Source organism: Solea senegalensis, linkage group LG8 (genome assembly GCF_019176455.1).
Source record: "Solea senegalensis isolate Sse05_10M linkage group LG8, IFAPA_SoseM_1, whole genome shotgun sequence".
Classification (NCBI taxonomy): Eukaryota; Metazoa; Chordata; class Actinopteri; order Pleuronectiformes; family Soleidae; genus Solea; species Solea senegalensis.
Window position 1 is genome coordinate 8,326,021 of NC_058028.1, and position 16,944 is coordinate 8,342,964.

At 41.0% G+C, this 16,944-nt stretch overlaps 1 protein-coding gene across 1 annotated transcript; it reads left to right on the top strand.

Moving 5' to 3' along the window:
• Window positions 1–45: 45 nt before the first annotated feature.
• On the top strand, window positions 46–12,615 carry LOC122773536 (transcription elongation factor SPT5-like). The gene is made up of 26 exons (XM_044032296.1): window positions 46–184; window positions 441–536; window positions 2,275–2,428; window positions 2,588–2,656; window positions 3,104–3,109; window positions 4,888–4,899; window positions 5,103–5,172; window positions 5,532–5,600; window positions 5,747–5,812; window positions 5,900–5,930; window positions 6,656–6,724; window positions 7,050–7,301; window positions 7,418–7,507; window positions 7,972–8,039; window positions 8,247–8,352; window positions 8,451–8,541; window positions 8,716–8,852; window positions 9,871–10,026; window positions 10,173–10,319; window positions 10,419–10,565; window positions 10,715–10,840; window positions 11,108–11,192; window positions 11,436–11,591; window positions 11,677–11,779; window positions 11,968–12,095; window positions 12,524–12,615. Exons 2-26 carry the CDS (start codon window positions 450–452, stop codon window positions 12,613–12,615), a joined length of 2,517 nt encoding a protein of 838 aa, XP_043888231.1. The 5' UTR covers window positions 46–184; window positions 441–449.
• The last annotated feature ends 4,329 nt before the right edge of the window (window positions 12,616–16,944 follow it).

Genomic DNA, 16,944 nt, shown 5'->3' on the forward strand with positions numbered 1-16,944 from the left:
AAAAAAATTAGACGTAATTGTTAAATATGCATTTAAAAATACTATTTTTGAAGAACAGGCGGAGTGAGACCCCTGTATCGTCTTGACGAATCGCCACCCAAATCCCGCGAGAGATTTGAGCAGCCTGCCGAAATCTCGCGGTTTTCCGAAAATACGTGAGAGGGACTGCATTCACCAAAGTAAGGTGATTCTTTTTACTTTAATGGACAAAATAACACGATATAACTCGTGATTTGAATTAGGTCATGTTTGTAACCGCCACTGGACTTATTAGGGGAAATTAGATTGCAAGTGTGATGGCGATATGTGGAACGTTACGTCCATGCTAATGACACTAGCATGCTTTGCTAGGCTGGGTGCTAGCTTATATTAGCCACTCAGGGTACGTTTAAGAAACTCTCGCAAAGTGTTTTACTTTTTCGTTGTTGCTGTTTATCCAGGGCTACGTCATGTCTGATAGCGAAGACAGTGACTTCTCGGACAACCAGAGCGACCGCAGCAGCGACGGGGAGGCCGAGGAAGTGGAGGAGAATGAGGTATGCTAACCGCTAGCTAGATGTGGTAACCGCGCTATTAACGTAAACACAGCGGCTCAGTGAGTCTGCCACTGCCAGGAACTGATCCGGGTCCACTGAAGCCTTTGTAGCCCATTAAAGCTGTATCCCGGAATTTATTTATGACGTGTAAAACTGCACATGTCCGGATTAAATTGACTGTGGTAATAGCAAATACATGTGTTTAGTTGGTATGTGTGAGACGATCACTTTTTGGCACAACACCTGTCTTTAGGTGGATAAACACAACACACACGTTGTTCCTGTGACGACGATATAGTCAGATTCAGATCCGGGAATTCAGGGGGAACGTAATGCTAGGGAACATTTAATTTAATTGCTCAAAGAAGGGTTTATTGATGTTAAAACTTGTTTGACTTTTAAGAAAAACTGGACATTTCAACATCCAGGACTTACTGGTTAGTGGAAGATCTAGAGGTTTTTAGTGTATAGATTTTATTGAGGGATGAAACAATTACTCGATTAATCAATTAAGAAATTAATCAACAATTTTGGTGTGAGTGTTTATTTTATTATTAAAATAAATTTTCTTATTGTGAACATTTCCTGGTTTCTGTGCCCCATTTAACAATTTTAAATAGATAATTAAAACTGGATCATTTTAGTTTGAACAAAACAGGGCATTTGAGAATATCATCATTTCCCAGTTTGAAAAACACTGATCAACATTTTTCAACATTTTCTTTCCAAAAACTTAACATTTAGTTTTAATGATTTCTTTGTTATATGGAGCAAATTAACTCCAAATAAACTTCCAAAGAAAAAATCTGAAAACTTGTTTTAATTCTTTAATAGTTGGCGATTAATTTAGTTATTGATTATAATCGAGTAAGTGTTTCAATTATACCATGTTTCCATATTTGACATCTAAATATTGTGGTTTTTGACTTTTGGACCTGGTCTCATATGATTCAAGGCAGTGGTTCTCAAATGTCTCTACTGTGGGTACCAATTAAGTAAATATTGAGCGCTCTCCAAGTAACATCCAAGTCTCATGAAATGGTTATTTTTTGTCCATAGATGTCTCATGATAGAAAATTTCAAATTCCAATGAATAAATGCATTGTCCTTGATGTCTTATGATCACATAGGTTTGAATTTAGTTTGTCCACAAATATTCAAGTACATGTGGACTTCATGTCTGGTCACAATTACAAATTAGTTTTTAATGAATCTGACCATGCAGATGTGTCCACTGTCAATCAGTGCAGGAGACAGGGAGAGAACAAGAATGATAAGTATTATAATATTTCAAACTTTAGACGAAAGAAATGTGAAGATCAGTGTTGATATTGTGGTGTTGAGTACAAATAAAGTGTGGAATGGGTGCTGAAAAGGAAAGGACATCAACCGTGGAGGTGATCTTAGATGCTGAGGACGCAAGCACACAAGGAGATCATGTGCTGTGTTTCCATCATAAATCCCAAGCAGCATTTAATGAATCTGCTGTCTAGTTTGGAATATTCTCATACTGATTTGACAAGTCGAATAGTGGTTTTAAATTAGAACCAGATCCAAAATGGCCCAAAAGTGACACGTCACAACCAAACCGTCTTTCGTAATATTCCTCAAACAGAAGTGTAAGTCAGTTTCCCCTCAAGTTTAGCCCTGAAGTCAAGAATTGTAAGCTGTGCATCCTATGCTGAGAGGTCAGGAAAATCTTGAGACTTTATATGTCTCTGTCTTTCCTTTTCTGGAGGAGACGGCTAGTCCGGTGGGCAGCGACAAGGTAGCTGAGGAGGAGGGAGAGGACCTGGAGGACGAGGAAGAATATGATGAGGAAGAGGAGGAGGACGATGATGAGCGTCCCAGGAAGAAGCCAAGACACGGAGGATTCATCCTGGATGAAGCCGGTATTTACAGAGGATCTGTCCCCCTCCTCTTTCTGTTCTCTGCTTGTCCCTGTCTGTCCTTGTCCTCCCTAGTGTCTCCATGCTCTGCTTTCTTACCTGTTGCCTCATAGGGATGAGTAGAGCTTAAACGTGTCCATTCTTTGTTTCCTTTCTTTGCAGACGTGGATGATGAGTATGAGGATGAGGAGGATCAGTGGGAGGAAGGAGCTGAAGACATCTTGGAGAAAGGTGAGAACTTGGATCTGTTCATATCAGGCACTAATACCCATTAAGTAAACATAAGCCAAACGTGCCTCTCTTTTTATTATGGAAATTAAAAAAACTGCCCAAAACATATGAACAGGCTTGTGGTTTTATTTATAACCTGTAAATCTGATTTAAAATGTTTATCATATTGTAACATTATGTAAATAAATGAATCAGTGTGACTGACTGTTGCATCACTGTTAGTTCATCTCACTAGCATCAGAATCATGGCTTTGTGCATGTGAGTGCTCAATCTAAACAAACAATATTTATGAAGTTGGACTGCATTGATTTAGACGGTTTTACATCAATAAGTAAATAGAACACGCGTCCTAAACGTGTTGACATGTTAAACCTGTGCAATGTGTTTTCTGACTGAACTCTCTCTGTCTTATTGGTGTTCCTTTCTGTCATGCATGTCCTCTTCAGTTAACGGTAATTCTCTTGCTCTGATGCCTTTGTTTATATCTATGTGTTGATGAAGCAGATGGAACATCAGTTTCTTCCATCTGATAAAGTCCATGTCCCAGAATGTATTAACCCCCACCTCATCCCAGCACAGCTGTATGTGTAAATGTGTATCTTAATGGGAGGAAGCACAGAGGGCAAATCCATTTTTGGCTTTTTGAACAGCAACACCTGAAGATGATTATTGAACGTTTTAACACCTTATTCTGGATTTAAGGAATAGTTTAGTTGTTTTTTTTGTTTGTTTGTATGAGATACTTATAGACAGTGTGTTACTTGCAGGTGAGTGTACGCTCAGTGAATACGCCAACAGGGTCCAGGGAACCCTGATTTTTGCTACATAACAAAAAGCTCACCCATGACAGATTTTACTTGGTAAGCCTTTTGTTAAGTGGCTAAAATTCTGTACATTTTTCCCTGTTGTCCTCGCTGGCAGCCACGTTATCACTGAGCTTGCACCTGCCAACCCCCTGCTGCTTCTCAGCACTGGGAGATCAACATACTGATAACATACTGACTATGTATCAGTACATCAAAAAATGTAGGCACACAGACAATAAAAGATGGTTTCACACACTCACAGTATATGTGGAGTGTGACTCCGTATCCAGATGCGCACTAATATTTCAGCTGCTTAGTTTTAATCCTGATCTGTGATAAGTGATTCCACCTTCAGAGAACCAAGTGTGATCATTTGCCTGACTTGCGGCCTAGTAGCAAACCTGTCACGTTTATTTATTCATTTATTCATTTATTCATTAATTCATTCATTCATTCATACATACATGCTAATGAATGTGGTCAAAGCTTTACATGTTGCACATGGTAACGTACAACCTCACCACAGGTGGCAGTGCAGTAGAAACAAAACAAGCAGTTACAGTCTCGCCGTTTAGCTCTGCAATGTATCGACAAAAGATCATTATTGAGCATAATGTCCTTGATTGACTAGGAAGTGAAGGCTCCTCCTTGTGGTTCTTGAAAATAAAGGCAGGCTAGAGAGCTTTTGCAAGCCACACACATGAAGTGGTAACAGTTTCCCCATTCATGATTATCCTGATAATGAAAACCATCAACATGATAATATCGGAGAAACCTACATTAAGAGATGCTCCATCCACATTCAATACATAGGTTTTATTCACTTTGTACTCTATTTGTTAAAAAATAGGGAAATACTGCATTCACGTTTTCTTGACTTGGACAGATATATTATTGATTATTGATTATCACAGAATCGTTGAATCATGATTTTATGGCACGTATCGCAACGTATTGTGAGGTAGCCTGTGATTCCCACCCGGGGTGGCGTTTTATTTCTACTCCACTTCATCCATGAACATTGAACCTTTCATTGGCTTCATGCTTCTATATGCTCTGCAGTCACATTAATGTGTTTGTTTCTGTTGTTTTTTTTTCTCCCATCTTGGTTTGTGTCGCTGCTGTGACTCTGCTCCTTTGTGACGTGTCTGGCTCCTACTGCTACTCTTCCTTCATTTGTCCTGCTGCTCCCTCCTTCAACTTTTCTTCTCTTCTCTTGGTCTCTCTTTTTCTCTTCCTCCGCTCGCTGCTGACCTTTTCACCTCCTCCCTCTTTCTGACTTTTGATCTTTTTCTCTATCCACTTTTCCCCCCTGCATTTATCCCTCCTCCCTTCTCTTTGATGCTTCCTCATTTCCTTTTCTTTTTCTACTTTGCCCATACCCTCTTACCTTCTTCTTCTACTCTCCGATTGACCACGAGCAGAGGAGGCTGAAGGTAAATCTACTTTTTTTTTTTCTTTAACAGTCACAATCATTTACTTTTTAATTTTGATATCCTCAGTAAAGGAATCGTTAAACATTTATTGAATTGTGTTTGCATGAGTTAATGACACAGTGCTGACTACACTAGGAGTGTCCCTGGGGTGTATCAAACCATTCATTTGATATCAAATTAACCCTATTTTCTCTCCTGTGTAGTGTCAAACATCGACCATGTGGTTTTGGACGAGGATCACTCTGGATCCAGGCGGCTACAGAACCTCTGGAGGTAACAGACAATTATTTGTTGCATACATGACAAGTATAGCAGGTAATATAATGTGAAAGCTACACCAAGATTCACAGAATGTGAAAAAATGAAAGCCCTGGGTTGATAATGTTTTTGCAGGGATATTTTGAACCTTGTTCTTTTTCGTATGTGGTCAATAAACACTAGTTTATCTCCATCAGCTGAACAGCTCATGTTCTTACTGGAGTTAATGGAAAACAGACTCCAGGTGCATGTCTTTGTGAAGATACTTTCTAAACATTCTAAACATTGCTCATATTATTTCTTTCACAGATCTTTGATTAAATGTATTTTTGTGTCTCATTGTCCAACTGTGTGTGTGTGTTGATGTGTTACAGAGACTCCAGAGAGGAGGCTCTGGGTGAATATTACATGAGGAAATATGCCAAGTCCTCAGGAGGAGAGCAGTGAGTAAATTTCTTGATAGTCAGTTTTTAATTTAATCTATTTCTGAAGGCTTTTCGTTTTGATGTTTTCTCGCAACTGCTGAACGTCACCCGGATTTTCAGAATAATAATGTTAACTGTTGCTTCTCTTCCTCTGTGGTGCACAGTCACTCTGGAGGCTCTGAGGAACTGTCGGATGACATCACACAGCAGCAGCTGCTTCCTGGTGTCAAGTATGTAAAAAAAAAAACACTCATTCACCAATTGACATCTAGATCAGTATCTGTGCTTTAATGTTAAAATGTGTTTGTTGCCATCAGGGATCCAAACCTGTGGACAGTGAAGTGTAAGGTGTGTAACCTTTATACACACACATACACACACTCATACAGTTACACACAGCTCATAAGAAATTTAACATAAAAACCAGCTAGTATTGATTTAAAAGAATGTATTTATTTACACTGCAATATTGGGCAAAACCAAAAGATGTGAGACAAGACTACAACATGAGAGAAACAGAACTGTCTTTAAAACAGAGCTTATCTAACTTAACGAAAAATAAATGAGAAATAAAAGCCTCACTACTCTCAGAAAAATACATCAAAACAATCATAAATACCTGGAGTGTTAACATAAAAATCCTCTGATGTGTACAAAACAAAATCAGTATTGAACTGCAAACCTTTACCCCAAATGTGTGGAAAAACTCCAGAACCATCAAAAACCCTAGAATGCCCTAGAATAAAAACACTGACTCATTTTCTGTTAGACAAAGGCAAAGTGTAGTGGTACACATGATAATCAAAAGTATGTCACCACCACAGACAAGGAGCTGAACTTCTATAACAAATAAGGTGATTCAGGTGTCTTGGTGGAGAGACATGTGGCGGCAGCAGGGAGGAGTAATGCATCCCTGGTTTAGAATACCGAGTCACACTGGTTAATTGGCACAGAGTTGGGCATTCAGCCGCAGCACACACACGTTATTACTCAGATACACACACAGACACACTTACTTCACTTCAGTTAGAAAATACACATATGTCCTGACCTTGTATTTTCTTCCTTGACAGATTGGAGAAGAGCGAGCGACAGCCATTGCATTGATGAGGAAGTTCATTGCCTACCAGTTCACTGACACAGTAAGCAACTGTTACCTGTTTTATTACATTTTATGACATGTTTAATTACTTTCATGCAGACCCCGCGAAGATGTGACACTGACAATGTTTGCTTCTGTCTTTCGGATTAAAATGTGAAAACATGCTTTATTCAAGCTGTTGGTCGCACTGTAGGTTGGTTGTTGACTGTCGTTGGCTGGAATTGTGTTTACTCTTGTGATGTAAATGCTGATGATTCAGCGGCCAATGATGTGAAAAGATTAGGGTCGTAATGAATAAAGTATATGTGCGGAAACTTTGAGGCTTCCTGCTTTTATAATCAGATTACTCATCACACACCCCACAGCCACTGCAGATTAAATCCGTGGTCGCCCCTGATCATGTTAAAGGCTACATCTACGTGGAGTCATACAAACAGACGCATGTCAAGTCAGCCATCGAGGGCATCGGGAACCTGAGAATGGGCTTCTGGAACCAGCAGATGGTTCCCATCAAAGAAATGACAGATGTCCTCAAGGTCGTCAAAGAGGTCACCAACCTGAAGCCCAAGTCCTGGGTGCGACTGAAGAGAGGCCTGTACAGGGACGACATCGCTCAGGTACCAACTAACGCTACCAACCCATAGAAACATTTTCTATGTTTTACAGCTAAGTTAATTCAAACACGTTCAGCTTTTGTTTGATTTCATGGGTTTCATGCTTTCTTTCTCTTCAGGTTGATTATGTGGAGCTGAGTCAGAACACAATCTCCCTGAAGATGATCCCGCGAATAGACCTGGACCGAATCAAGGCCAAGATGAGTCTGGTACAGCAAACTCTCACTCACGCTTATCTTGCCTCCCAATCAAATGATTAAGAAGATTCAAATGCTTTATTGTCATGTGCAAAAACAATAAATTACAAAGAAATGTGTCTTACTTTCACTGCCCGATCACTAATAAACTCAACTTATAAAAAAGATTAGAAAAAATATCTTCTTCCAACCACATCTCTTTATTAAATTATGATTAACATGTGAAGCTCCAAAGTAGCCATTCTCTTTTATTCTTATAACTTTTGTTGTTTGGGTTACTCAGAGTACTTTTTTTTACAGTGAAACTTTAGTGGAAGAGGAGTAGAAGAAGCCTGGAGAATAGTAGTAGATGCTTACTCCCTTACATAGCAATTGCCCAGCAGGAACCAATTATATAAATTCTATACATGATATAGTGTGTGTTTCACAGTTGACTGAAACTGAATAAACTGAAACTGCATGTCTTTGTACTCTAGAAAGATTGGTTCTCAAAGAAGAAGTACAAGAGGCCTGCTCAGAGGCTGTTTGATGCTGAGAAGATCAGGTACACACAAAATTGAATTGAATTGAAGTGGTTGGTTGCACCTCCACGGTTAGTGTGACTTCATAATCAACATAAACTTTCCCAGAAACAGGTGTTGCATGTTTCTATTTCAGATATAGTGTCAAATACATGACACGTCATCCACACTAATACACATTACTGTTTCGATGGTTATTTTGAAAGTGATGATGATGATTTGATTCGTAGGTCCCTGGGCGGGGAGGTCAGCCATGATGGAGACTTCATGATCTTCGAGGGGAACCGTTACAGCCGCAAAGGATTCTTGTTTAAAAGTTTTGCCATGTCTGCTGTGGTGAGAATGACAGATCTGGTCTATGGTTACATCCTTAAACTGATGAGTGAAACGTATCACATTTATTTATTTATTTATTTATTTATTTATTGCATCAGATCACAGATGGCGTGAAGCCCACTCTGTCTGAGCTGGAGAAGTTTGAAGACCAGCCCGAAGGAATCGACCTGGAGGTTGTCACAGAGTCAGGTATGCCATGTTATCAAAAGGTGAGCTGACGAATAATGGTCAAGCTGAAGATGATCAGAACCTAGTGATGTTTCAAACTTCTATTGGTGTTCAGTCCATGTGTATACTATCACTCTTCATGAGCGTCAGTTTTTTATCAAGTCTAAAGGTGAAATTTGTGTTGCACACTTACAGGTAAGGAGCGTGAACACAACCTGCAAGCTGGTGACAATGTGGAGGTGTGTGAGGGAGAGTTGATCAACCTACAGGGAAAAATCCTGAGTGTGGACGGCAACAAGATCACCATCATGCCCAAACATGAAGACCTTAAGGTACTCGCACACTCTCGCACTTAAAACACACAGATAATGTCTGAAGAGTTCTTTGTGGGGCCGAAAAATTTCTGCCAATCCTTGAAACGTCCCTGAAAATCTGAGATGATGGATCCAAACCGGGTCGCGAGGCCCAGACCTGACCAGATCTTCTGATAACTTTAACCAGTTAATCTTTAATGGCAAATTATCAAAACCAATAGTGTTGTGACTCGGACAAACCTCACCCACATTATTTTTTTCTTATTTTCTACTCACACACCCACCCACCCACACAAGCCTAATGATCAAATTTCTGTGTGCCTGTACACGTGCAAAGGTATTTCCACATGAAGCCCTATGTTGGGTTCGTTCATTCTAAGTTCAGATTGGTACAACTAAAGAAAATATCCTCAAGCCAAGGCCCATAACATCATAATGTCTAATAGAGGGTTAGTGTGTTAGGGGTTCAGTGTCTGAATTTAGTCAACAACTGACTTTCAAATGAAAGAAAGTTTCATTAATTGATCTTGTCATTATTTTTAGTTTTCATTTGAACTTATACACATATATTACATTGGATTATCATTTGGGGCCACACGATTGGTGTAGTGGTTAGCACTCTTGCCTTTGCAGCAAGAAGACCTGGGATCGAGCCCCGTCTGGTACAAGGTCCTTTTGCATGGAGTTTGCATGTTCTCCCTGTGTGTGGAGGGGTTTTCTCTGGGTTGTCCGGCTTCCTCCCACAGTCCAAAAACTCACACCACTGTTTATTTCTTGGCCCTAAAGGCTCTAAAAGTGAGTAATAGTTTATAGGACCAGGTCTGGATTGGATGGCTTCTGTGTTTTGGATCTGCACAGTTTAGTTACATCCGGTGTTTAACTTAAGATGACAGGTTTATAATGAATTAAAAAAGCTTTCTGCAACATGAGCCGTGTCTAACCAGGACCTAAAAACAAACTCCTTATTAAAGCACCAAAGCTGAACATACTCGTCTCACTTGTCTTTCTCCTCCTCTGTGTGTGTGTTTTGATGCAGGACCCTCTGGAGTTCCCAGCTCACGAGTTGCGTAAATACTTCCGTATGGGCGACCATGTTAAGGTGATCGCTGGGCGTTACGAAGGAGACACCGGTCTCATCGTCAGAGTGGAAGAAAACTTTGTCATACTCTTCTCCGACCTCACCATGCACGAGGTAAATTTTCACATCATGTGATAGAGACTGGCAATTTACTCAGATGTGTCAAGGCAACGTAACAAGGCAGAATCAAAACTGTGCAGACTCCTGCAAGTATTTCTCACCACTGGGGAAAAAAAGCATATTTATGTGTGTGCGCACAGTTGAAGGTGTTACCTAGAGACCTGCAGCTTTGCTCAGAGACGGCGTCTGGTGTCGATGCTGGGGGACAGCATGAATGGGGAGAGCTGGTTCAACTTGACCCACAGACAGTTGGAGTCATTGTCCGTTTGGAGAGAGAGACATTCCAAGTAAGAGTCTCATCGGGGATGTAAAGGGCAGCAAGTCACAGGTCAGCAGACACTGAAGGTAGAAGTGAATGTTAATTGAACGATTTGTGTGTCCCACAGGTGTTGAACATGCACGGGAAGGTGCTAACAGTGCGTCACCAGGCAGTGAACCGTAGGAAAGACAACCGCTTTGCTGTTGCGCTCGACTCGGAGCAGAACAACATCCATGTCAAGGACATTGTGAAGGTCATCGACGGGCCGCACTCTGTAAGGACACTGCTCATTGATCTGATAATGTTCTGTTAAGGCAGAAGACCGCTTGTCTGATGTCACCTGTTCCTGCTCATTTTTGCCAAGAAAGTAACATGAAATGTACCAACAGCACTCTAATGTGTGATAATGTGTCTCTGCTGCAGGGCCGCGAAGGCGAAATTCGACACCTGTTCCGAGGCTTTGCCTTCCTTCACTGCAAGAAGCTGGTGGAGAACGGAGGCATGTTTGTCTGCAAGACGCGACATCTGGTGTTAGCGGGTGGATCCAAGGTCTGCATCTGATTGGCTGATTGATTTGTAAATCTGGACTTCTATTGGCCACAGGGTTATCACATTAGTGCATGAGGGACACAGACAGTTTAGACTTCTGTCCCTGTTTTTCGGCAGTAATCAGTGATATGTTGTGTTCAAATGGAAAATAAAATGCCTTGTAATAATCAGCCCTTAATGCACTTTTGAACTCACTCAAATATTTAGTGTGGGCTGTAAGGATTGAGCAACCATAGAAATCTGATCTTTATTTATTTTCTCTTTCAGCCAAGAGATGTGACCAACTTCACTGTGGGAGGATTCGCTCCAATGAGTCCTCGCATCAGCAGCCCCATGCACCATGGTGGAGGAGGTAAGTGATAGAACAAAGACGTTTTTTCCTGCTGTTTTGTTGATGTTAGATGAGCAGATAAGATTGAGCTGAGCTCAAGGTCCCAGCATCATCTTTAGTCAAGTCTCCTTTAAGAACCTTTAGGACAAGGATCCTCGTGTTGCATGTCATTAAAAAATAATTAAAATGTTGTTTAGTGGCCATATGAAGCACAGTTGTTCACTAATGGTGCTTTCAACATGGTCCTCTGTCATTGCCCTCCAGGTGCGCAGCAGAGAGGAGGAGGAGGAGGAGGAGGAGGAGGAGGAGGTGGTGGCGGCGGCGGCGGCGGCCCTGGAGGAGGAATGGGAAGGGGCAGAGGACGGAGAGACAATGAACTGATTGGTCAGACAGTTCGTATCTCGCAGGGTCCTTACAAAGGTAAAATGGTGACAACGTGTGTTGTCACAAATTCATCAATCCTTGTTAAATGCTGATGCTGATGAATTTTTCCTCTGTGGCCCAGGATACATTGGGGTGGTTAAGGACGCAACGGAGTCAACGGCCCGAGTGGAACTTCACTCCACTTGTCAGACCATTTCTGTGGACAGACAGCGCCTGACCACCATGTACATACTCTGCTTTAATTTTCCATACTGTGTTCATGTTTTTTCTTCACTCATTGCTTCACTTCACGTCAATAAATTACTTTTGATCTAAGTATTACTTACAGCTGTTGCCACTTTCACTCTTGTTTGAGGTTTCCTTTTGATGTATTACCATGAGTTTCTAACACTACACTGATCCCTCCCTCCAGGGGAGCTAAGAGACACGGCGGAATGACGTCGGCACATGGACGCACGCCGATGTACGGCTCCCAGACTCCCATGTATGGCACCGGCTCCAGAACGCCGATGTACGGCTCTCAGACACCACTGCACGACGGTAAGAGGCACCATTTTACCAATTACTTTTTTTGTTTTGTTGTGTCATTAGTTTCATGTGTTAAGTCACAGGTGTTTCGTTTGCTTTTATGTTCACAATGCAAACTTTTTCCATGATGAGATCAGTGAGAAGTCAATGTAAAGTTAAATATTTGAAATTGAGCATAACATTTGTATGACACTTGTGTGAGTAATGCAATTAACACAAATGATCCAGTGACCACATTCACATGAATTAACACTGTATTAAATACAAAATCTCTGTATGTTCAGTGTGAACTTGCCATTATAATTGTCAAGGTGTTGCCATGCTTTCATAATGATCTTAATGTTGATTTACATACAGTGTATCATGTATCAGAGTTGATGAAAACAACAGAATCAGCAGCTTTAAATGTTAATAATGACGTGACTGCGTTTCTGTAACAGGAAGCCGTACGCCTCACTACGGCTCTCAGACGCCACTGCATGATGGGATAGAGCAATTAAATATGCAGATTTCTTTCCAGGCTTTCACTTAAGAATTGTAAATGTTTTAAATAACGTGCCCTAAAATTTAATTAAAAGTGGATTTTCATCATTATCATCTATTTTCCCCTAAACACAAGTTATTTACAAAAGTGAAATCATGTTCTTTTGATGAAGACCTGACACTAGACCATTCACTCCTCAAAGAAATTTGAGCAGTTTGACAGATGATCAACAGACAATCCTTGAAATTTTTAAGGAGTTAATCGTCTAGCGTCAGGTCTCCAGCAAAAGAACATGATGAAGACCTGACACGAGGCCATTAACTCCTCAGAAAATAAATTAAGGATTGTCTGTCCGTCCGTTAATCGCATAACTGTCCAAAGTTTGCAGCAGAGATATCGCTTAAAGAGACGCTTCCACTCGCCTCTCACATGAAGATACACAAGAAACAGGAACATATTGAACTGGTATAAATCAAGTTAGACATGGACTCGTTTTCCCATAGCCTTCTATGTCAAAAGCATAGTGCGCCCCCTGGTGGTTTTACTGCTACTTTCGAGGCTTAACTTTTCAATCCAAAGGTTCCATTCGTTTTTTTTGTGGGAAAACACAGTTTTAGTGCATCTAGACCAGGTATCAGTGCCACATTAGATTTTAAATCTGTGATTTTTTTATTTCTTTTTCTTTTTTTAATTCTTCCTTAATACCACATTCACATTAAATGGCATGCAGCAGTGACAGCCCGAACTACCTGATCTAAAATGTATCTCCAGCGAAACTCAAGTGACAAACGGGAAAAGACAACGTTTTAAATATTTTCATCGATTTTGGGAGCCCTGTGGTTATGGTTGAGTTATCCGATTCTGAAACATCAAGTGAGGCTCCTCGCACATACTCCATACGCAGTCAATTGCGTTCTTTAATTCGCACCTGGCGAGTGTACTTAAAAGGTCGAATGTGCCTTTGTAAAATAAAAAAGTTCGCACTTTCAGAGAAGTTAAGCGTGTATGTGCCAGTACCACTCCATTAACACAAAAGGAAAAAAAAGGGCTTGGATACAGAGGTGACCACAGGGAAGGAGCCAGAGCTGCGAGAAAAGACTGTGACTTAAAACTCTCACGGCAAATGGAAGCTGCTAAATATGCCATATAAAAATGTCCTTTATCCCTCAAGCGACTGACGGCAACATGCTGAGGGCATATATCCGTTTTTAGCTCGCAGCGACATGTGTGCGTCAAGAGTACCACAATACTTCTTCTGTCCTGGCTGCCACCGAGACTGCTTAACCCTCCCATGGGATCCGTTCAAGGAAAATCCAACAACCACTCCAAATGTTATTAAAACAAACTGATATATTTGCCTGCACTGGTTTCAAGGTTTCTCTGTCTTTGTTTATTTATTCGAGTACAGTACGTCCTCTCCTCTCCTTTTTTGCACCCCAACAATCAAAAAGAATAACAGTTTACTGGTTGTTCTCCAGACTGAAAAGCCTAGGATTAAGATCAAGTTGCAGCATTTGGTTGTGTAAATGGCCCCGCAGAATGAGCCGCTTCCAAATACAAAATCTTTCAATTCTTGCACATGTAAGCCTACCAGTTTTAATCATGGCAGAGGAGACAAACGTTCAGGAGCTGGCCATCGCCGTCACCTTGGACGACATGTTCGCCAAAAAAACATCAAGCCCATTCCCACTGTTTCCCTCTAATTGTGCCCTACAGTGAGCGCTCATTAGCATTTCCCTCTCCGTGATAACTGGCATGCAGTGCACCCATCTGTTTACAGATTTGGTGAAGCCAGGTGTGCTTGTACATTTGTTTGCTCCTTTTATTTGAAATCAAATAATGTTATTAACGCTAATTTGCATTGTGATGTCGGCCAGTTGCAGCTTGTAATCCCACGTGCACATGCTGTGTTCCCTCATTAATTCGGTACCTCACCGCATCCTCCGCTTTCCTGTCAGCAATCATTTCGTGAGTATGAAGAGTCTTAACTCTTGAGTAGAGATGTTACCATTTTTTTTCCATCCCGATACCGATACTTGTGCTGTGGGTATCGGCCGATACAGTGTACCGATACCAGTGTATTATAAAAAAAATATATATCATACTATGCCTGCTTGACTGTGATATGATTAACATTGGTGTAATCATTGCTGTAAAACATGAACAAATACAGCAAATGGACACCATTTATTTTTACCAGTGATATGTTATTTCGTTTTTCATCTTAGCTACGTTTGTTTTGACTCTGGTCCAAACACCGCGGCACTGGCAGAGCTTCATGTTTCCATGGTGACTGACAGGGAAAGGACGCGCGTGATAACATTTTTACATGACTCCAGATTGTTAAAATGAGTCTCTGAAGTAACGCTAAACTTTAAAAACAGAGGCATACATACGCAGGACACAGGTACGCTGGTTAGTTGTAGCGCTGCTCTTTTCGTTTAATAAACAGGTCACTCCAGTTTGACTGTAGGCGCGCTAAAGCACTAACAACGCTAACGGAGCTAACTGGTAAATGCTGCCAAACTGCCGACATGATGAGCTAATGTTAGCTCCTTGTCTACAGGTGTCGGGCGGTCACGAAGAAGAACCCTGTCAGAGCTAACGGAGCTCTAATAAATTACCTGGTATCGGATTGGTGCATGGACTCCAGTACTCGCCGATACCGATGCCCACATTTTCGGCAGTATCGGAATCAGAACAACTCTACTCTTGAGGCCCATTTTTACCATAAGAACTGGTATCAGGAATTAGGGACTTTCCATGGAACTAAGTGTGTTTCCACTAAGGCTGGGCGATACTACGATAACGATATGCATTGTGGTAGACACTGAACAAATGTTCGATAAAGTCACTCAACTTCATTAGGAAAACAAAAAAGCGCTTAAAAAAATAGGCAAAGCAGGTTTGGTTGCATGAACAAACTCAATCCTCGTAACCAAGTTGCTACCATGCTTGCAACCAGTAGAGTGGTCAGAGCCTCTGGAGTGGCAGTCAAACAGCCAATCACTGAACAGTCAAGTTTGGTTGCGCCATCCTCTTCCCCTTTGTTTAGCAGGTCAACAACAATAGGCGAGGTCTGTGCCCTGTTGAGGCGCACCGCAACAGTGCCATAGGAGCACAGAGGTAAAATAACCTCTGTGTGCGCTGACTGATAACTTTATTATTATTCATTTTTAATAGGTTATGAAAATCATCAACAATTATCGATATCTATAAATAAAAACGTGTACACAAGGATGTCAGCCGAGTTGCAGGAGCTAAAAATTCCCCACACTAGAAAGCAATGATGGAAAAAGCTGAGACGGGACCATAAAAAAAAAAAACAAGCACCACAACAACAAAAGCAGTTCAGAGCAGTAAATGGTATATGATTGTCTGGACGTTTATAGACTCATGTGCTTTTTTTTTTATTTATTTATTTTTTAGACACATTGTCTATAAACGGCTAACAACTGGAGGGATGTTGGCGACCAAAACCCATCAATTATGAGGCAGAAACATAAGATCGTGTAGCGTTTACGGTGTGCTGACATTGACTGTGACCATCAAGCCACAGCTGTTTTAATTAAGTTCCTCGTTCCCGCCACAGCGGCGCCTGATATTGAGCACAGACCTCACCTATTGTTGTTGACCTGCTAAAACTTGGTTCCCACAAATTCCATCATACCTATCGCCAATTACTGCTTTTCAATAATGTAATTCCATGGAGAGTCGCCCCTTTGCAGTCACTCCTCTCCCCCTCATACAGCAGCAGCAGCAGCCGTGTACAGGAGCAAAGACTGAAAATCAATGCTCTTTTTGTTGTGCATGGCAGTTTCCACCTGCCCGTGCATTGTCCTTTATTTCCCATTACAGTAAGACTGTCATGTTGTGTCACGAAACTTCCCTTGCATGAGAGGAGCAAATAGCGAGCAAGGAGCGTCTTGTTTTATTAACGCAGGTTTGAGAGAGAGCTTTGAGAGGATATGACAGAGGCATGTGTGTATATGAAAAATGTCCTAATATTTGATATCATTGCACTGTTCATGCTGACGCAACAGCATGTAAGCAGCAATTTTGCCATTATTGCGTTCAGCTGCGGAAAATCTGATGGGCGGCGAAGTGAGAGGACAAGAGAGGAGAGAAGAAAAGGCTCTGCCACACAAGTCCATGTTATTTTTTTTTACATTAGCGTATAATTATGTTATTAAATGTGATCTCGTTTAGTGCCCAATAATAACTTCAAACTTTGAAGACATTTTGAAATCAAAATCTGAAAGCAAACGTGTGGCAACTACTTACTTAAACGTGCAAAATATAAATTGAACATAAATTACAGGCTGTGTAATTTATGGTAAGGTCCTCACTGATAATCAATTGCTAAATACAACACGT